Here is a 22,881-nt window from a genome sequence, read left to right as displayed (position 1 = left end):
AGGAGAGAAGGGAGGAGGAGGAGGATCTGTCACTAAGATTTTCTTTGCCTTTTAATTACGCTCTGCTCTTACAGCAAGGTTGGAGTCATACTCCTAAACCTTGTTTTGTGCATCTTTCTCCACCTCCAGATATTGGGTCAACATTCAGCTAATGGGAAAGAAACTATAAATACAATCAGCGATTGCTCAAGTTCACCTTTGCTTCCTCAAGGGATTGACACATCCAGAAGCACTGAGCAGGACCAGAGTGCTTTCCTATTTGCTGAACACGAGAACATTGTCTCCCACACCAAAACAAGCTGTAACACACTGTAATACAGAACCATGCATATAGTTACTTGTCTCCATGTAGACCATAAACTCAACAGAGCAAAATCACTATTCTCGTATGAATATGAATGAGGCCCCAGGATACAGTCAACTGAAGAGCAGAACAAGATGGTCTTAATGTTAGATCTTTAAATTACTCTTCCCTCTCAAATCCAGCCAGTACACACAGATGCTCCAATATGGTGCCTTAGAAGAGAATACTTTGGGAGACTCCATGCTTTCTTCTTCTTGGCAGACAACAAAATTTAAGACTCAGTTTTGAAACAATGCATAGATACCATCATTTATTAGGTATAATAAGCATAATGAAAAGAGTTACGATTTTCTTTTCCTGGACAGGTAACATTACATAAAGAATTGAAAACCATTTTATACAAACTGTTATCCCAATTGTGTTTATTTTATTTTCATTTTCTTACGACTAGGAAATATCTTCTTAATGTATTTGCAAGCTTTTTTCTAGCCTTTCCCTGTCACATAGACACTCCATGTCAGCCTGATACATTTCTCATATTTATTGATCTAAGTTAGGAGTCACCCCATGAAATTAAATGGAGTTAATTGCATTAAAAAAAGAGGATGAATAAAATATATATTTTTAAAAAGATAAAAGAAGATTAAGGCCTGTGTCTTTATTAATTTTAGCTACCTAGAGGCTTTACTAAAAAAAAAATTCTATCTCATTCTTTGCAGTAAAGAACATTTGGCAGGACACTTTCCACAAAGTACAGTTACAAAATTGCACATGTATTACAAGATAATAATTCTATCTAGTTAAAGATTTCAGTAGGAGTTCTCTTTACAGAAAGCAAGATATTGAGTATTATAAAGCTAGGGTTAGCAATGCAGAAGCCATCAGTTTATTGAGTAAACCTAATTGCTTTCAATATACCAAGGCTTGCAGCACTGTAGAATATAAGATACAGAAGGGTATCTTATATGTGAGAGTCTTAGTATTAGTTGGTATTTACACACATTACAGTATACAATCTCTACTTTTAGAATACTTATAAACATCAAATTAATGAAAAAGGGCTTTTTGGCAAAAGTTCGATACCTAGAATCACACTGCTCCAGGCCCACACTTGATGTGTGCCCAGACTGCCGAGTGGCTTATACCTCTGCATAACTCCTTCCTGGCTCTTTTATCCTGGATAAAACATCTGAAACAGAGCTTCCTAAAGCCATAGATTTTGATACAGCTGATCAAAGGGTCAGAGGCCCATGAAAAAAAGTTGAACCAGGAGCCTCTTTAAACCAGATCTGTAGGTTGTAGAAATGTCTGGAAATCCCCTTTGCCTTTGCCTGCTCTGTGCTGGCACCAACAGAATGCCAGAATTTTTGAAGGTGCTTGGATTACTGATGGTCTTAGCTTACTGATGCTAACATTCAGAAATAAATACTTACATTCCAAATGGATGGGTGAAAATCAGGATGCTAGCTTTGGTAGTGGGTGTCTCTCCTGTAGCCCTACAGTTTAAGTGAATGAATGCAAAACTGGGAGTAAAGTCATGAAGTGCTGGCTGACTAATTTGCTGCTCCTGACAGTCAGTAGATTAAGGCATTTGGTTTCTTGAAAAATGCACAAAATCTTCAGGTTAGAGAAAATTGAAACATACAAAATGGGATTTCTGTGAGCTAATTTTCTTCAGAAAGACGGTATGTGTTGTTTTGTTTACTAATAGTTTCTTTCCTGAATTTAATTGGAAATGTAAAAGCATATAAGATTTAACGGAATCCATATGCACCAACATTCATGGGAATGAATGAGGAAACACAAGGATTTTTTAATTTTTAGAACTAATCTTCTAAGCAATCCACATCAGATACGAAGGTTCAGAAAATAGTAAATAACTTTATTGTAAAATGCCAGTACTGTTTTTCTATATGTATTTTAAAAGTTTCCAACTCTTTCTACTCCATCTGATGATACTATTCTGGAAAATGTAGATGGTCTGTCAGATATCTCTTGAATACAAATATATTTCTCTTGGTGTTTATGGGGAAGAGTAAAAATATGTGGGCTTCACATTACCCAAGATTTGATCTTCGTAGTTAGGAAGGCAGCAGAAGAAAAATCCCAAGCATATTTCCATAATGGCAGTGGTCCAGGCAAAGCCATAGGCCCAGCTGAACATATTGATTCCCGTCATTTCAATTTCACTGGAGAACTTCACTGGATAAATGACCAGGCCCATGACGGAGAACACAGCTGAAGAAACAGGAGGGAAAAAGTGGATTAACCTTACACCCATCACACTGCTCACCTCCATAACAGTTGCAGTTAAATCCTCCCACGTTTTGGAGGATTTAGAAACTGATCCACTGCCATGACTGATTTTATGTTATTTTTCATTGAGAGTTCAAATGCATGCTGACAGAGAACTGAGCATAGAAGCAGATAAGGAAAATACCAGTTCTAGTATATCTGCATGAGCTAAACTTTGCTTCACATATTGTCTTACCAGCAACAAAAAGCAAGCCTCCAATCCCTCTTATGAAGTTGAACCGAAGTGTATCAATGGCAAACGCTATGATGGCCAGAGCAAAACAGATGACAAGGAGAATGAAGCCAACAAGGTATGTGGCAGCTGCAGCTCTTCCCCAAGCTGAAATCAGAAGGAAAGCATATTAGAATGAATAAAAAGATGTGTTTTTCTCTAACTTATAATGAAAGGCTAATTTTAAACAAACACAAAAAAGAAGTCCCAAGAGGAAAAGCACGAAAACTTTCTTTCCTCTTGTAGATGAATATTTTAGACCCTACAGAAATCATTCATAAAGCACAAAGTCTGTAAGCACACCGTCTTTGACCTCTCTTACAGAAAGAAATGGGGCTTGTATATATGCTTCCTATAAAGGTTTAACAATTAAGAATTGAGCAAAAAATGACTGTAGAGATTAAATAGAGGACACTCCAAGAATAAATGTCATTACCTCAGCAGATGCTGTAAAACCAGCAGAATTCTGCATAAACCAGGAGAGTTAGACCATCCCTGAAATTAATTACGTTCTTCCTTAAAAAAATAAATACAAGCACTATCACTCTGGCATGAAAATTTAAAAGTATGGCAATACACCATAAATATCAAGATTCGGAAATTTCTGCCTTTTTATCCTTTATTTAACTCTGAGAAGCTAAGGATTTTGAGTCTGTTTTGTAGAAAACTTCAACCTCTCCTTTTGTTCCAAAATTAGAACTGTTCTATTTTCAAAAATCTGTTCAGGATAGAAATAACTTTGTTTTCAACTTATATATATTTATGTTACAACATGTCAGAGCTAAGCACATGGCTCTGGAATAACAACTGAAAAAAAAATTATTTTTTCACTATTTTAAATCTTGAGGGGTGATGACTGCTCAAAAAGATCCAAGTATCTTTTCATTGCACCAAGCCCACTTTGACACTTTTAAAATTGGGTATGTATATAGAATAAGCAGTTAAATTCTGCTGGGCATTTACGGACTTCATCCCCTCACCTACACTACGTGTTTGCAAGGTATTTGCTTCTAATCAAATGCATATAACATTAATGCTGTAAAATTACCACAACCGAAACAAGCCTGGTGATTGTTATAACTCAAATGTGGTGCTCATTGTTCACTAAAGATTAGTTATGGAACCAAGTTACTTGACATTTCTAGTATTCAAAAACTTACTAAGCTGACTGCTTCAATCAGAAGACTGTACTGAGTGTGCCAAACACTACCAGTTCACATTCTCAATACATACTCCATCAGTGCTGTTCATATTTCTGACATCAGAAGTACTGATCAGCAGCTTGACAGGCACCATTAGGCTGACAACGAAACAATAGTTTTGACTAATTCAACTTTCTAATGCACCGGTACTCTTTGAATCATGAATATACCATGTTGGAAGAGACCCACAAGGACCATTGAGTCCAACCCACAATCACTCAGCATTTCTTGAAAAAAGTAATACCTAATTTGTTTTATCTTTTGCATGGGAATTCAGGGTCTTCATTCCCTAGCATACCTAGCAAAAGCTTTCTTTGCACTATGGAAGAATGAGCTACCTTGAATTTCTGCCATCTAATGATTTCAAGAATAATCAGGTAGAAGTGGACAAAAATACATGTTAACACTAACTTGCTGAAGAGCAATGAAGAATCTTGTTTTGAGCATGCGTATTTGTTCTTTTCCCCTGCTTTCTCTTTGACTGCTTGATGGCTGGAAGATTTGCAGTTAGTGCAGCTGTTGGCCATTCCGTCTGATCTTTGGTCCAGGGGAGCTTGGAAAAGCTTTAAAACCAACAGCTTTAAAACCAAAAACTGTTGAAGAGATAGGAACAGAAAGCTTGGTGTCTTCTATGTGAAACATGGCTGCTTGTTTATGCTGCAATAGAAGCTCTTACTAAATCAGTAATATTTCAGGTTAAATCATTTGCTAATTACATAATGAATAGCCTTCCCTTTGCTTGTAATCCAACTTGTACTACACAAGGAGCAAAGGAAATGTCACTGATGACTCTGGACCGAAGCAGAAGCCAGTACTTTACAGTGTATTATCCTCAGTAATAGCAACTGCATTGGTCATAAAATAGTGATCATGGTGCAACTTCTCCCACACAAAAGATTGTCTCCAGGTCCAGCAGAGCTTCTCTTGCAGTCTTGTACCAAGAATTTTCCTCAGGTAGGCCTAAGGAGGTCATAGAATCACAGAGTACAGGTTTGTTGGGAGTTGAAAGGGACCCATAGGGACCACCATGTCCAACCCCTGGCTCCACACACCACTACCCAAAATCCAAACCCTATGTCTGAGAGCACTGTTCAAATGCTTCTTGAACTTTGGCAGCTTGGGGCCATGACCCCTGCCCTGGGCAGCCTGTTCCATGCCCACCGCCCTCTGGTGAAGAACCTTTTCCTAACACCCAACCTAGCCCTCCCCTAACACAGGTCCAGCAAGACAGGGGACCTTGGCTGCTCTTCACATCATATCCTCCAGACCCTTCGCTCTCTTCATAGCCCTCCTTTGGATGCTCTCTAATGTTTTTACATCTTTCATGTATGGTGGCACCAAAGCCTGAATCCAGTGTTGGAGGTGAGGTCAGATAGCATAAACCTGAGTGGGACAACAGCTTACCTCACCTGACTGGCAGCCCTTTTGGTTAAAGATTTTCCATCTTTACTTTTGTTTCCATTGACCCATCAAAACCAATTTATCTTTCTGTTGACTTTTCAACATTCTTTTCTACTCTATGACTTCCGTTCCCTTCTAGCCACTGCACTACATTTTCTGTTTTATGTTATGTCTCTTTTCTTCCTTATGCCAAAGGGTTTCCATCTGCTTTAGAAGACCTGTCAACTGTATTATTCTTCTCTTACACAGGCAGCTGCCTGAGAAAAAATGAAGAGATAGCAAAGCTGTGCCTGTATCTTAGTACCTAGCTTGGTGTTTTAGGTTAAACTCTTTACTTGGGGAATTTAGAGAAGGCACAGAGGTATAGCACACAGCATGGAAAAGGAGGGTCTAGCTTGGAAGAGGAGCACCTCAGCTGACCTATCAAAGCCTTGCTTCTTGAGCTGCTGACACTTACCATCCAGCAGCTGGCAGCATTCACCAGGCTAAGGACTCAGAGGGGACCTGATGGTGGCAGCAAAATGTGGTGGTACCATGCCCATGCTGTCATCTCACTCCTCTTTAGCCTTGCCCAGGTGTTTTTCCTGAAGTAGTATTACAAGTGCTGTGACTGTATGAAAGCACACTGGGTGTATGCCCAGCCTGCAGGGCACTGGATGTATTGTGTTTGCCACAGGATGCCTACATCTTTAAGACTCATTGCTTAATCATGTAACAGTCAATTTCATGACATTTTTTAAAAGAAAAAAAATGTAACTCAGAGTTGGAAGAAAACCAATATACAGCTCCTGTAAGGCAATAGGCTTCCATAGGAGATCCACAGTTATGGGTTGTTGTTGTTTTTTTATTGTTGTTGTTTTGTTTTTTGAGGAACCCGACTTCATATGGTCTTTTTAAGCAGTACTTTTTAGTAGTCTGACACCACAGTGTGCAAACACCTTACCTTCCTGAGGTAAAAGGTAGCAAAACTTTATGTGGGTACAGCTGCAACTGTTTTTGTTTTTGAGGTATTTATTTTTCCTTGTGTCAGACAGAACTACAGTACCTTAGTGTCTTTGCCAATATAGCTAGTAATTATAGTTCCTCAAAAATGCCAGAATTAGAAGAATTTCACTGATCAGAAAACACTGAAACAGACGGAGAATGTGCAATTCCAGCCATTACAACCACAAAATGTCTTCTGCATCTCCAGAGTAGTCTCAAAGCCTTAGCACAAGAATAGAATCCTTGTGACGCTGAGCAGCAACACCCTCCCCAAGCACTTTCTCCACGTGCTGCAAAATACTTTGTTCGGAATAGGCATTTTTAATAGGAATCACTTTTGAATGCATCTAGCAAATGATTTAATTGCAACCAAGCAGCTAAGCTGGTCCCAAATATTGACTTATTTTTCTTTATATTTTTCTTTAACATAAAGCAAAATTTAAAGCATAAATAATTTTTTATAACTGCAAATCTTTTTTCATGAAAATAAGAAATCCAGATCATAGAATTATCATGGATGCAATGTCAACTCAACGAACACTTGACTCTAGAGGGAGAGCACTTGAAAGCTTAAAGTCCCCGTCATAAAATCAGAAGGAGAGAGAAGGAACAGCAGGTTAAATGACATCAAGCTAGATCAGTGAACATATTCAGGAACTTGTGGGAACTGTTTTCTCATGTCCTCCAACTGGAAGTGACGATTTGGCAGTTTAATAGTTAAAACGTGCTAGTTAGAAAAGAAATGTGTATTTATGCAAGTGTCCCGGAAAACCTTCAGGATACTGCAACACTTGCATTTTCATCCTACTTCACCCTTTTTGCCTCCTCTGTCTGCTGAAAAAATGCAAATGAACACTGTGAGAGAGTTTGTGGGAGGTAATACACTATCCTCTCTTCAGCTCCTTTTAGTCGGCAATTTTCTGAGCAATTCTGTCTTACAGTAAAGGCCTTACAACAAGACCATGCAATCTAACACAGGCAAAACAGCCACCCATTTTCATGCCCATCTAAAGCAGAGGAAAAAGTGTTTCTGTGTACAGTGTCTTGTGCATGAGTCAGTAATGACTTCTGAGAGTCCAAACAACCCACCATGAATGCAACCATATGTGACTACTGGAAAATGAAAATAAGTGCCCTCCATCTAATACCCACTGCTGTGTGAGGAGAATCTCAGCTAATTTGGAGAACAGAAAGAGTCCACACATGCCCAAACAGATCTTGCTGTAGCTTATGAGCAAGATAATTAGCTGAGATTATTTAATAATTACTTTATTACAGTGCTATCAAAGCTAAGTTAGTTCAGAAGTAGCATGACTTCCTCTTGTATCCTTCCATCTAAACATATTTTGAATATCCTCTTGTTGATTGCAACCATATGGAAGCTGATGGACTATGAGAAATCCAGGACTAAGAGTGTCTCCAATTTCCTGTCTTCCTGATTTCACACTCTCATGCATTTTCCCAAAGTGCAAACACTACTCATGGTTTACACATAAAGTAGCAAACTTCCTTGCTCAGCAGTAAGCCAAGTCAAAACTTAGGACCACTAACTCTGCTCTTCTTAGCTTGCCATGTGTTTTGTGCTCCCAGCAGTGCCTTGAAAATAACATGTGCCTTGAAAACAAGCCCACTCATGATAACAACAAATTTCTCTGATTTCACTGTATATGCCTCATGAATGTGAGAAAACATTTACGATGTTGTTCTCATGTCTTTCTTGATTTGGTAACCCCCAGGTGACACAAACTACTGAGTGTCTCCGAGTTCATATTTTCTAAAAGGAACCTAGAAAGTTCAGGAGTACTTCTAGTCAAATCAGTAGGAATATGTTTATTCAAATTTTCCTCCTAGCTTGAATCTAAATACACAAATAGCATTAGAAAGAAAACCAGTTTGTTGTCAGCTTGCAGAGATCAACAAATTACTGACACATTCTTGCCAGCTGATCATGTTATCACATCAGCCTCTGCAGTGAATTGTGCAGAAATTTAAAAGATGACAGTTTCAATACAAAGGAGAGAAAAAAGCAAGATTGCCTTGAAAACAACAACATTTACTTTGTTATCCCTCACAGAATCAGGGAAGAGGAACACAAATCCTACTGTTCTAGCTCCAGTCTTACATAGCAATTCTACAAGAACTAAAATCTGCCATGCCGGTGACTCATCTCTGTGTTGTACGTAATGAGAATGTTTCTAGACTGAGTTTGTAGAGCTCAACCTGTTTTATGACTGTCTGATTAAAGGGAAAGAGCATTATTTTGAAAACAAAGCTGAACTCACTCGGATTTCTCAACCTGACATTTTTCATCAGGGTGTAGCGAACTCTGGACTCGTTGATTTGTTTCTATTGAAATGATAAATTAAATTGAAAGCGTTCTCCTAATTTATACCTCCTTAACTTCCATCTGACCCATCAAAGTCATTAATCCTAAACTCAGTTTATCAACTGAAGGGTTAAGAACTGTTGTTGTATATATAAACCACTGCCATATAGGACTCCAAGTTATGTGGCATGGTCAGAATTTCCTTTTAAAACTACACGGCACAAAATCTTGTCTTTTGACAGTTATAATCAGGCAAGCTGTAATAATCAAACTATAAGAAAAGTTGATGCTCTCTTTGAAAATGTTCTGCAAGCATCTGCTGATAACATGAGCTGATTATGAAATACTAGACTGTGTGTTTGTGTGTACGGCTAAAACTGAATCAAAAAGTTTTAAAAGTAGCTTCTTATAAATAAACAATATATGCAGACTGAAAGCTACTGACTGAATATAACTTAAAATAAAAACTATAAAAATGAAGAAAGTAACATATTAGCCAAGGATAATTTACAAATAGAATAAATGGGAAAAAAAAAAATCAAAGTATGATTGGATGTGTATTATTCTCTGAGCTTCTATCCTCTGGTGCTCTTCATTGCATCTGAACTGTTCTTAAAACAACTGATTTTTGTTGATCTTTCTCTCGGCAGGCCAGTACTGGTTGTTCTTCTTTGTTCTTTTGTGTGTGTGTTAAGTTTGAAGTAGAATACAAAATATGCAGTTTAGGTTCTTTTTGATACCCTTTTTAGTGACTCTGCTCTTTCCCTCAGCATTACTTCAGAATTTATTGGCAGTCAATACAGATTTCTCATTTAATAACAGAGTATTATCTTATGATATGCAAGCCATTTTTATGTGAGCAGGAACCATGTAAACCTTTGAGTTTGCCATTACTTAAGAGTCAACCATTGTGGCAGAGAATGACCTACTTAGATTCATTCTACATAATTCCATTGCTAAAGTTTCTCAATGGTTAGTAGCAGGTCCCATCATACAAATGGGAAAGAATATGGTCTTCCAATTATCATATAATAACATCTTTAAATGAAAACAGTAAGGTAAAGAACCTTCATGCACAGACCACACACCAGTAAAACACAATATATATTAGCAGAAGGCAGTATCTTAACCATAGCTTAGGGCTAAAGTAACATTTCAGTTTGGCTTGGTGGACTTTAACACATTTAAAGCAAATAACTATTAACTTCCAACCACTGACTTTGGTAATGAACATATACAGGCAAGACCTGTGTTCAAGGCTTTATGTACTTCTGAAAACCTCTTCTTTTACTGAGGAAAGCAATCCAGTTTAGGAGCTATCCTGACTTGGATTTTGAGGCGGGGAGTAGTTAGGCTTGAGGGAGTGGTTCAAATTCATCTTCTCATAAGATGAGACATGTACAAGCTTGACTTCGATGCTGGCTTCTGCAAATCCTATATTAATGAGTGTTTCTCCTCAGTGCTTACTTAGCGCTAGGGAGGCAGAAGTGGCAGAAGGTGTAGCACTGTCATCAAAGGAATCACCAAGTGAGTAAGTTAGCTATTAAATTAATGTGCACATAGTGTCTCAAAATTAAAGGTTTGACCAAGGGAGAGTCAGGGAATACCCCTAGCTCGCATTATCTTCAGAAGCAGTTGCATACGCTGCAAATATTTTGAGATCTCAGTTTAATTTTATACAGTTTAATACTACGATAGGTTTCCTCTTATTTTTCCTACTTATTTTAAACTAAAATAGGATGACTTAAACTTGAATGTGGGGTGGGTAAGGTCAAATAAATAATACAGGCAAGGTATTGATAAATCAGTACATATGCATAGCAAGATAAATCTGCTCCCTAACTACTCTTGAGCTATAATATGGGTTAAAAGATATAATGTGAGTTAAACAGAATAAATTTCTGTGACAACATAGGCTATGAACTAGAACTTGGAATTGAAACAGCAGGGTGGAACCTTTCCAAAAAGCTCCTTTTAGGTTTGATTGTCCCAAGACTATTTGAGGCTGAAAAACATTGAATTTATATCTCATTTCTATATGCACCAAGTATTGTTCTTCTTATGCTTAACCCCCATTTTTCATTGGACATGGTCAGAGACATCTGACAAAGACATAGACGTCCTCACCCCACAAACCAATTTGAATTCTGGGAATTTTTGACTGATGAGAGAGATCTTGTATTAGCGCTTAACAAAGAAGAAATGTGGCATTAAAACATTTTCTGACTGAACAAGTTCGAAATTGCTTAGAACAATACAAGCTGTCAGTGAGAAATGAAAATGTAAAAATAACAGTATTTAGAGAGGTTTGTTTCTTTTCCTGAGTAATTGCTTAAGTAATCTGGCTCTTTAATCCTACAGTAGAATTCATATTCAGCCTTGCAGCTCTTATCACCACTTAGACTACCGAGAGTACTTTAGCTTTGTTATATCAGATTACCTCAATAAGCTAAAGGAAGATATGTGCTGAAGAGAAATAAGAATATAGCCACAATTTTCAGCAGAGATACTTTGTGTGTGACTGAATGGTATGCACTCAATGACTTCAATCCTGACTACTCAAAACACTGAGGATTTTTGCAAAGTCCTCAACACCAGTAGTTCACTCCTCATGGGGAGATAAGAACCCTCCACACAACTGATATTTTCCCACCCAATTTAACTGTAATTGTTAAAGTGCAGGCTGGATGATAAACAGTGGGATGCCATCTGCAATTGCTTCTGTAGAGTTAATTGCTGAAGAGTATAAGTACTATTTAAAATGAGTCTGATTAAATGAATTCGCCACTAAATATATAAAAGAACAAACCCTAAAATTACAAGGGAAAGCATATTTGCAATTGCAGTTAAGGAATGAAAATAGTCATGCTAATTAAATGCTCTGGGGTTGATTCCTTTCTTTATACCTCTATAGTAACAATGGAGTCTCTCCTACAAACTGAGGAAAAATCAAACATTTTCTTTTGTTCTTCCATCAGAGTCACTTAAATATATTGCTGTTTAACACATTTAATTCATGTTGTATTTTCTAGCATTCTAAGTTTTGAATAACTATTGAATATTATGGGTTATTAAGTAACTAATCTTGTCATTGCCTTTTTCACTTGTTAGTCCAAAGTAATTAGTAGGAGATTGGTGATTTAGGAAGTGATGTGCTACCCTTCACACTGTCAGTAAAATTACTCACTATCAGTGTATGCAAATATAAGTGTTTCACACTCACGTGAAGTAGGAACATTTTCATTTTCCCCTGTACCAAAAGAGTGAAGACTTTACCCTGTAAATCAGATAATGCATAGAGAATATAGCTGGCTGCAGCTCTCTCATGGACTTTTTTGGACTGATCAGAAACCTCCCCAGCCTTTGTTTCCCATATTTAAGGGCACGTTGACAAATCTATCTGAATATCGCTGTCATCTAGAAGAGTTGAAGCGCAGAACTTTGGCTTCAGGGAAAGTTTGCAACAATGGCCCTTCGACTTGGAACAGGCCCTGCTTCAAAGCAAAGTTATATGCTTGCTTCACTCCTCTTCTACGTGCATACACCCCTGCCAAGCAACAATCGAGACAGGCAGCTTCTCCTCTCAGATCCTGCTAGGTGGGCTATGTCTCACTCCAGCTCTCTGGAAATGTCTCTGTACCATTCTCCTCAGGGTACCTGCTTGAGCCTGAGCCAAGCAAGGGCTTCCCTGTGCCTGGCTGTCAGCCCTGCTAGGCATGTGGGAGAAGGCAAAATAATTTCATGTAGGCAGTGCGGCAGCAGGGAAACTTCTGTCTGGTCTGTCCTGTGCCCTAGGTGTGATGAGTCACTGGCTGAAGAAGGTAATTTCCCAGAAGGAGATGTGGGACCAGGCCATGTACCTCATCGCTGTATCATTAGCTAGGGGGAGGTGGCAAGTAATTTCCACTCATGCATGCTGCCTCTGGAATACTAAATGGAGCTTCAGTGTGACAGAAGTTTCTCTGGATCCAACAGCTTGATACAGGCAAAACAGAGAAGAAAATCTACTTACCGGTATGGTCCTTGTGGATTACAGTAGAATATTTATTTCTTTGAGTGAAAATGCTGCCTTTTGCAGCATTCCCTTTCTTCACTTACACTGTAGACATAATCATCTCTTGTCATATTTGAACGAATGTTTTTCTATTATTATACTATACTAGCCATCCTATCTTGTAATATTGCACTAACATTCATAGTCCAAAATAATACTGGAGTGAGATAGAACACTGTTAATCGCTATCTAGGAAAACAAGCCAAAGAAATGTCTCCTCTCCAGATGGGAAAATCATTCAACCTTCTCCTACTCTCTACAGGCAATAAACTCCAAACATTGTAGGAAAAGGTTGGGTTTGGATACTATAATGTGAAAATGATTGATGATCTGGATTTCATTTGTCATGCAAAAATGCCTTTTTCTAACGTTTTTCCAAGACTTCTATTTGCACTATCCAAATGAGTCAACTACTTCAGAGGTCTGAGCTTGCAGTTATTTTGAGGGCAGCATCTGCACGCATACAAGGGCTGCAAGGACAAGTAAAATGTGAGATGGGACAAGTACCCCTAAGTTTTTCATCTTATTGTGCATCATACTGAGACTAATAAGATCAGTTATTCCTCCCAACCAAGAATGCACATGTTTAAACATCTTCAGAGCCTGCAGTGGAATAAATTACACACTGAAAAACGGTCTCAGGTCTGAGACACGCCTTGTACAAGAGAGGTACTGTAGCCAAAAAATCAAGAAAAACAAAGGAGTGCCATGGCAGCTTCATGAAGGGATTTAACTTCTGCACTTTCTTTGCAAGCTCAGCCACGTCCCAAATACTTACATTCCATAGTGTGCCTGTTACCAATCCACAAAGTCTAAGTCTTTGTAACAGTCTAGTGCACAGAAGCTTAATGCACCAATGAAGCAGTTACTCTGGCTTTCCAAAAAAGCACTATTGTGTAGGCCTCTTGTCCTCCCTGTGATGTTCTGAATTCTGTCAGCTTAAACAACTCAGGAGATTCCAAATGTTCCTGATGGTGCCACTGAAGTGACAATGAAACATTCAGCTTTTTTTTTTTTTTGTCTAAGCTAAACAGCAGAGATGCAGGGGAATTATAGACATTGTAGGTGGAAAATTTGATCTGAATTTGCACACTGTATTAACAACTTGCAAGACCTTTATGATTAGATCTAATTTTAATGAGATGAAGATGTCTGTGGTGGATTAAGATATCTTACTATCCAAGCCATGTTGGGCATATTCACTGACACTCACTGTTGTAGACATACATATCACGTATGTCAGTGAAACTAGCCCCACAGTAAGACTGAATTTCAGAACCTACCCAGCTTTGGAAGCTGAAAATAAAGCCCAGAGGAAAGCAAACAGGAACTGTGAGATAGAGGGGGGGGATGAAAGTATTAATCTCTAGAAAATGTAACATACTCCTGTCCTTGCTATTTACATCATGTCTTTTGTCTCCATGCTCAGGACGACGTGTAATTACATTTTGTTTATCAAGCATGGTGTTTAGCTTGGCACAAAAGAAAGATAAATATCCACAGAACATGACACTGAATGCTTATTTTCTGTGAATTTGTGGATAAATGGAACCCCAGAATTATTAGAAACCTATGTTCTAGCAGCAGGGCATACAAAATCAGTCTTAATGCAAAACAAGTGAGATGTATGCTTACAAGGTGTATGCTTCCAAGTGAGATGCTGTCACATGGTCTGGCCTTTTGAGTGGAATCCAAGATGAGCACCAGGTACTTGCATGCTACATGAGCAATGACAGGGCTCTCAGAAGAGATATCCCAACCCCACATCTACTGAGCAAGGACAGAATGATAGGAAGTACAGTGGGCAGAACTGGATCTGAACACTCCCCACCTCTGTAGATAAGATGCCTGAAGGAAATCTGCCTAGAAAGCAACTCCATCTGCTCAGGGCCCAGAGTTGAGACCAGTCCTTAGAGACATAAAACTGGCTACATTTGCTTTTCGATTAAAAAAAAAAGAAAAAAGAGAAAAGAAACTGCAATCCCTCCTTACTCTTCTGTGTTTCGTAAAGGTATCCTGAAGTAGTAAAGAAAATGGTGTTTCCAGATGCTACCACATCTGCTAGCACACCTGTGTGAGAAGGGAAGGACATCGATCCACTCCAGCCTGAGGGCTCAGCCCAGGTCTTCTTGTACTAGGTGCTGGTCCCCAGAAAATGGGTAGGAAAATCACATAACCAGAAGGACAAAACATAAGGAGGACAACAGCTCTACAGTACAGTGCTGCAGGCACCATGCTTGGATTAAGGAAGAGTAGAGACCTGCATCTGCAGGGCTGGAAAAGACCAGGATAGTGACTTTTCACCATGACAAGTTTACAGTTCTCCCACCACTCTGGGGTAACCACACCTGCAATGGCCTAGATTTACATTGGAAGGTCATCATCTTGAAAAGGGAAATTCACTGTCACTTGGCCTACATAATTATTTTTATTTTTATTTTTTACATCAAGTCTTACCTATTGTCCCATTGGCGAAATAACTATCTCAGCCATGTTCTTCTTCTCCACTTGGGATTTTTTTTCCAGGAAGATTTAGAGCATCCGCCTGGGCTTTCTGGGTCGTTAGTAGCCTTAATGAGGTAAAGTGGTAGATGCATGCCCATTGAGAGTGGGTGCCCATTGAGAGCATTTCTAATGATTTCAAAGGTGTCGGATGACTCCTCAGAGCATGTGCTGGAGCATATTCTGGAGAAATGCATGTCCTAAGTCCAGCATGTTAGAAAAATGGGACTTACTGAGGTTGTAATTTGTGGTAACTCCATAAATGGTGGGATAGTCCAAACTGAGAAGGATGACCTACCTGGCTTGTCTATAGATGCTTCCCAGTGGGAAACTGTGCATACAGCTGCAGAATCTAAGCATGTAAGAATGAGGTAGAATAAGGAAGGAAGTGAAATGCCAAACAACCATGTAGGACCTGGAAACATCTGTACTATCAAGAGAAGCATGGTGAAACTTCTGAAAATTTTCTGCTTAGGTAAAACTGGCATTCAGTGCCAGCTGGACATCAGGACGAGGACTCACCTTTTGGTGATACTAACCAAGAAAAGTCAGGCCTTTCTCTCTCCCTCCCTCCCCCCCACAATTCACAGTATGAGCACACATTTGGGGCAGGGCATCACCATCTCCTTCTCTGCAACCAACAAACTGCCTTGATCCATGCCCAGCCAAACAGCTGACACAGAAGGTCTGAGAATAAGCCTGCTACAGTTAACTCTTTACAGCTCAGTTTTGGGCACAGGAGGTAAAATTTGAAATAGACGATAAATTTTTAAAACAATTGTAAAAAGCTGTAATAAATAGCCTCTGAGACTGTTTCTACAAGTGGTTTTACATTAATTTTCAGCCAAAGCAGCTGAGATTCTAAGCTTTAGAGAAAATGTTCTTCCTTAATGTTTGAATTAGTATCAGCATAAATCATAAGCTCAAACGTTTCTCCTGGCTCAGGCTAACTGTCAATAACTTATTTTAGACTGTGACACATACCAGATATACAGAAAACAACTAAGAAACAGAGCATAATTAGAATGATCCTTCTCTTGGCTTAGTCTCCCAAACACAGCGGTTTAAAACTTTTCAGTTTGTGTCAACCTGTTTAATAGCGCACTTAGCCAAAGTTCAATGCAAGCATAAATCTTTTCTTCTCTCAGAGCTTTCTTTCATAATCATGGAAAGGCTTATTCACACGACCCACCTACTAGAGCAGCATTCTACAGGCTGACACTCCCTGGGGATATCTTTGTACCATACATTTTTACCTCCCAACTTCTTCCTGACACACAAGATTGTCTTACCCCACAACCTGCTGCTTGGACATTTGTTCAGCAGTAGTTAAGTTCTGGAAAGTTGTGATTAGTGAGAAAAGGTTATTGGCTTCTTCTAAAAGAGGAAGAAAGTCTTAAATGCCATAGCAGTTCCTGCACTCATACACTACCATGTGTGTTTATTGTACTACGCAAACCATGGTCTAAAGCACCCAGGTTTCTTTCTGCACAGAGGTGAGAACACATTGTTTTTGTTCTGTTTCTCAAAAGCATTGGTGTATTTCAGCACTGGTTCCCATCTCCCACAGCTTCTTAAACAAGGTCAGATATTAGATATTAGGAGAAATGTTTGGGAGAGCTTAGGGGAGATGTGCTTGGAAAGGTGACCCACTGCTTCAGAAACCTCCCCGCCGCCCTTGCCAATGCTTACCATAACCCATGAGAGACTCGCAGTTCCATTCCCCACCCTGTGAAGGCCTGCTGCAACTCTCCCATAGCGACGCTTGGTGCACATAGGGCAAGGTCTGTGATTCCAGCCAGCCCCTGCCCGCCAGTGCAATGATGCCAAAGATAACGCCAATGCCCAGGAGCAGGGGTAGGATCCATCTGCAACGAGTGTAGTCAAGGCCGTACTTCACCATCTTGCTGGCAGAGCACGGAGAGCTGACTCTGTTATTGACCCAGACGCACCAAGTAAAGGGTGCTTCTGCAAAACGCCTTGAGTAGGAGCACCCGTACCTGCCAGCCGCCGTGAAGCTGTCTGAAAAAAAGCTTTTTAATCAGGACAGACACGAGAGGGAGGGAGGTAGGCAGCTCCACCTAAATTCAAATGAGTAAGAGCCACTGCAGAGCAATAACCAGTTGGGCCGGGGGAGGCTGCAAGGCTGGGTTTGTCTGTGGGATCTGCACTGCTCTGCTGACTCGGTAACAAAGCGGGTGCTGCTCACCCTCGGCGTTTAACACTTTCCTTCCTGTCTCTCCCCAGCAGAAGGAGTATCTCATAGCTGAGCTCCTGAATCAGGGCAGGTGAATGCAGGAATCCAGGCAACTGTTTGCATTGGAGGGTGGTGGCTTCTTCTGAAACTTGCCATATACACGTTGAAAGCTGCCTTTCTTGGACTCTATTTAAAAATGAATGATACCTATCTTTGACAATCAATTAAAAAAAAAACCTTTAGCTTCTATTAAACAGAAACAAGAAAGACCTTCTAAATGTCCTCTCTATCCTTTATGGACATAGCTGGGAGGGAAAACACCATGGGAATTAATCATTAAAAATATAGTACTGTAAGGGTATAGCCATTGTGGGAGAATGAATCTGAGGCTTTGGTTTGACTGTGCCTTGGGAAGTCTGCACGTGGATCCATCCATGCACATGCTGCTCAGGGCCTGCCTGAGCCTGCCTGTGATGTGCTGGAAGCGCAACACAGAGATGAACCACAGCCTCCCTGCGACCTGCTCCAGGTTTGTCTGTCAGGCAGCTCACAAGCAACACAGCGCACAGAGCTCTCCCTTTGAACTAATATATGCCTCAGCCCAGTATTTTGGTTACCCGTACATCTGAAAGCAGCTGCACTACTTGCAGACTGAAGCTGTTTTCTGTGAAACATGTTGAAGCACAGAGGATGCAAAGTGTCCTTTGTTCCCCTTGTGGATTTTGTCAGCCAGGTCTGAATCCAAGCCCAGACCTGATGTATTCATGAAGATTTGTAATTATACTGCAGCTTTCTTGGTGAAATGTGACATCAATGCTAAATCACAAATTTCACATAATTTTGCTGAATTAATATTAATAAATTAATAATGAACTAATATGAAGTAAATTCATAACTTACATTGAATTAATGCACTGTACAGAAGTGTGCACAAAAAGGTCTTGAGCTTGCATAGACCCAAACTGCAACATCCACACCAGTGAACTGCAGCACAGTGAAGAAGCATTAGCTCCATCATGAAAGCAATTTGAATGTGTCAGTGTGACACCATGTCGTATCTACAAGTGGAGATATCTGATTAGCCTGGTGGTAGATCAGCAGTGGTGCAGCTACTTTGCCCCTCTTTCTCCAACTGGTGCTGATCGGGCTAGCTGAGGCCTTCTGGCTCTGGCTTCCTGCAATACAGTCCTGGACCGTGTTCTTGAGGTTGTGAGGTGTCCGTAAAGGGAGTCTGACAGGTCTCTGTTAGAGCAGGAGATGTCTCTACAGACTTGACATTTGAATTTGAGTATCACTTAAAGCAAAAGCCAACTATCATGACATCTCAGCTGCTGTTTTGGGAAAGAAAGAAGGGACAATCTCAAGAAAAATGGAACTTTTTATGAAGGACACTTTAGGAAGCCCTTGAGGGCTGTGTTTTTACAAGCCACAAATTCAGTTATCTTTAATCTAAACATAATGCTTAAAAGGTTAATTATCAGTTCTAACACACTACAATACATCTGTTTTTGTGCACAGAATTTTTATATATACGTTAAAAAAGCTACTATTTGAAGCTCAGCCATAGTGCAACATGCTGGTACCTGCAACCTGTCCACATCTGTTTATACATTCCTTCTGTTACCATAGCTGAAGTAGAGACGGTCGCAAAATCTCCAAAAGAGACAACAAAGATTTGGATTTGGATGATAGATGGGTTCTGAATGATGACTTCAAAAGCACTCATGCATGTGACAGTAGACTGCTCAGCTATCTGTATCTTGTCTCTTGTCAAGTCTCAATCTTTCAAGAATAGTATCAGTTTTCTATAAACTTGGCCTTTTTTTCTCAGATAAAGCAACATTGCAAAATAAAATGATTTTCCCTTATTTACTGAGTGCTCAGCCATCTTTTAGATAGCTGTTTATGACTGAAGGATTTGTCATTACTTTTTGTCATAACGCACCTTCATATGAAGGCATATTGTCAGAAAAGTTAACATTTGCAGGATGATACCACAGAATGCATTTATCACACTGAAAGAAAGATGAGTAGCGTTCAGTCACAGAGGGTGTTCCCACGCCCTGCCCATCTTTGTCATCCTTAAGTATCTTAAAATGACAAGCAATGCTCACGTTCAGTACAAGAGTAATTTGTGACAAAAGAGATTAAATGTATTAAAAGCTGGCAAAACGACGTATCACATATAATTCTGATACTCCTGTGGCAAACAGGGAAAAATGATTGAAAACTTCTGTTGCATAGTCTGTGATTTGAAGTGATGACTTGTCCACAACAGGCTTTGTATTTTGCAGTGTATGAGCTGTGTAAAACCACATGGTTCTTCTGTTTTTCGACTGCCTGTAATAGTCCCTCAGAGAAAACACCAGCGTCATCTATTGAAAATAAAGATGTACTAGCAATGATAAAGTTGTTAGAGTATAGGGCACTTTCTGCACCTCAAAATATTCTTAACAAATTCTCACTGCTGTTGAAGTAATCAAGTAAGAAGGAAAATATTGGTAATACAAACAATTTAAAGACATTAAAGCTAAAAAAACCAATACGTCCCTTTCAGCTAAACACAGATGATCTTCTCAGTTGAAGGAGAAGCTAACAAAGAACTGAGAGAACATTTCCATCCATGTTTCATATAAAATTATCTATACCTGTGACTGTGGAATGACATGGACTCATCAGCCTTGGGACACGTTCGCGACTTTCGCAGCAAGCATTTTCATTCCATGGTATTCACACTTCCTATGAACAACTCTCCAGACCTGTTTCTTTCAAAAGCTTGATGAAATTATTTTATGAGGCATTCCCTCATGTGCTGTCTTATATCTGACAAGTTACCTAGAGCAACAGGAAAACATTTTCTGTATGAACTATTATAAATCATATGGCAATTGTTGTTATTGTTATTGATCCATTCACAACCCTGGTTCCTTCTTTTGTGATAACGCCCATCTGCTGTTACTCTTCAGAGACAAGCACATCTTGCCTTAAAGCACAGTTATTTTTATAAAATCAACTCATAGACTGATGTAACTTGGCAAAATAATACTTAGGCTAAAGCATCCCTTGTGGTCCTCTTTCTGCATCACCTCTATACCAAAGCAATAGACATAGGCTCTTTCCTCAGTATGGCTTATACTTCATCCATGATAAGGACATGCAGAAAAATACCTTTAGACATGAAAGTGTTCACAGGGTAATCCAAAGCAAATTTTCCTTTCCTTTTTAGAAGAATACTGAAAACGTATTTTTTGAACAGGACTAAACTTTACTTTATTGTAAAATAAGAATACTCACTTTAAAAGTTGAAGACAGCTGAAATCTTGTCGTTTTGAAGGTGTTGCCCGAAGGCTAGCACTTATTTAAGTACACAGAACTCAAACCGAAACAAGAAGAGCACTGAGGAAATGACTGAACCCCTAGCAAAGAGAGGTTCAGATCTATTCTTAACTGCCCTTCTTGGGGAAAAGCTGCTGGTTGCTCCTCTCAGACATGCTGTCTGACCTCCCAAGCCTGCCCCACACATGATGCTTGCTAGGCCTTTCTCAACAAGACAGATGCACAGAATTAACAGACTCTTTCTTCTCTGAGCAAGGTTATACACGCAAGAACACTATGGTAATAAGAGTTTTTAACAGCAGATTTGTGAACATGAGGCTGCACCCATGTTTGTTATTTTTGTTGGTAATTTACAAATGTAAAATCTCTGTCTGAGCATGCCTTTTGATCTCAGTTTTTGTTAAACAACTTGCTTTCTTTAGGGAAGGCTCTGTGCTGGAGTGTCATCTCAGCCCAGAGCAGAGGCCTCATGGTGGCCTCCTCGCAGGGAGTGGAGGGACAGTGCTGAGCTCTGCTCTCTGCTGGCAGTGACAGGGCCCGAGGGAACGGCATGGAGCTGTGTCAGGGGAGGGTCACGCTGGATGTTAGGAAAAAGTTCTTCACCAGAAGGTGATGAGCATGGCACAGGCTCCCCAGGGCAGCGGTTGTGGCCCCAGGCTGCCACAGTTCAAGAAGTATTTGGACAGCGCTCTCAGATATAGGGTTTAAATTTTGAGTGGTGCTATGTAAAGCCAGGGGTTGGAAGTGGTGATCCTTAAAGGTCCCGTCCAACATGGGATATTCTGTGATTCTGAGTCTTCATCCATAGTTACTTCCTATCAATGCTCTGCAGAGGTTAGATGAGCATAGCTTTCCTCCCACAACACCAGCTATAATCAATGATGTGATGTAAAACAACCACACAACTACAGTCAGGTCCTAAGGATTTATAACCATGTGGGGGGCGTCTGCAGATTCTTAGCGTGGCTGTCAGGAGTCAGCTCTTTTACATTAATAATTTTACTTAAGTGATTGCTTTGGGACCACAGCTTCCCTGCGTCATACCAAGACAAACTAAATAACTGTCCCAACATAGTACATCATAACTGTAACTGCTTACAGATCATATAGGTCAGCTGCCTTAGGAGAGAAGTAAAACCAGCCTCATACAGATAATTCCCAGGCGCCACTCCCTTGCTACTTACATTTCTCTGACAAAGAAATGGCTTCATTTACGGTGCCTTATAGGTCAGTGGGAAACAGCACCAGCTATTTCTGTAAGTACTCAGCCCCACAGATAAGACATGCATACCAAACATACTTTGAAGAGTGTCAGCTGTGAATTTTCACTTTGAAATTTTTAGTCAAAAGTAAGGCTTTACTGAAAACAAAATGTTACATAGAAATGACTATTTCATTTTCAAGTACTTGATATGGAGCGTCCTTGGGAAGCAGGCTGAAAAGAAAACACTGGTCTGTTACCAGCATTTTCATATTTGCACGCTGTCTTCATACAAAATGCCTGTTATAGTTGTTTTGATCTGCATGTGCAGCTGCTCCAGGCATGAAGAGACACAAGCTCTTGGGCTCACAGTTTCCCATGTGAGATCTCATCTTGAACCTGTCTGAGCTCCCTCAGCTGCCTGTGTCTCAGGGAACTCTGATTTCCAGTGTACACACCCAATGCTCTGCAATTTTCAATACTGACAAGACATTTCCATATTCACAAAGACTTATGGAAAATAGTATGCGTTGGCCTCATTGCCATAAATAAATAAAAGGCAACAGTCATACCAATCCTTCTGGTAAATATTATCCAATCCTGAAAAGACATACCCATGAGAAATACTGTTCAGGGAGAAGTTAACATTCATTATTTATGTCAGATAATGCATATTTCTTATCATACTTTATCATTTATTTATATTATTTGCATTTATATTATTTATATTATAGAGCCCTAGACACTTCTGCATTTTTTCCACTACAATGTTTATTACAAATTCAGCCTTATGAAATTTAGCTATTCAAAAATCATAGTAAAAAAAGAATCTTTTGATTATTTGACA

At 39.6% G+C, this 22,881-nt stretch overlaps 1 protein-coding gene across 1 annotated transcript; it reads right to left on the bottom strand.

Moving 5' to 3' along the window:
- Positions 1 to 586: 586 nt before the first annotated feature.
- Positions 587 to 20,933, bottom strand: LOC100550023 (p53 apoptosis effector related to PMP-22-like). The gene is made up of 5 exons (XM_003204168.5): positions 20,792 to 20,933; positions 20,146 to 20,332; positions 16,993 to 17,322; positions 2,796 to 2,939; positions 587 to 2,542 (listed from the first exon to the last, which is right to left on the bottom strand). Exons 2-5 carry the CDS (start codon positions 20,171 to 20,173, stop codon positions 2,328 to 2,330), a joined length of 717 nt encoding a protein of 238 aa, XP_003204216.2. The 5' UTR covers positions 20,174 to 20,332; positions 20,792 to 20,933; the 3' UTR covers positions 587 to 2,327.
- Between the last annotated feature and the right edge of the window lie 1,948 nt (positions 20,934 to 22,881).

The sequence above is a fragment of the Meleagris gallopavo genome, chromosome 2 (genome assembly GCF_905368555.1).
Source record: "Meleagris gallopavo chromosome 2, MGAL_WU_HG_1.1, whole genome shotgun sequence".
NCBI lineage: Eukaryota > Metazoa > Chordata > Aves > Galliformes > Phasianidae > Meleagris > Meleagris gallopavo.
This window is presented reverse-complemented; position numbering and strand designations above follow the sequence as displayed.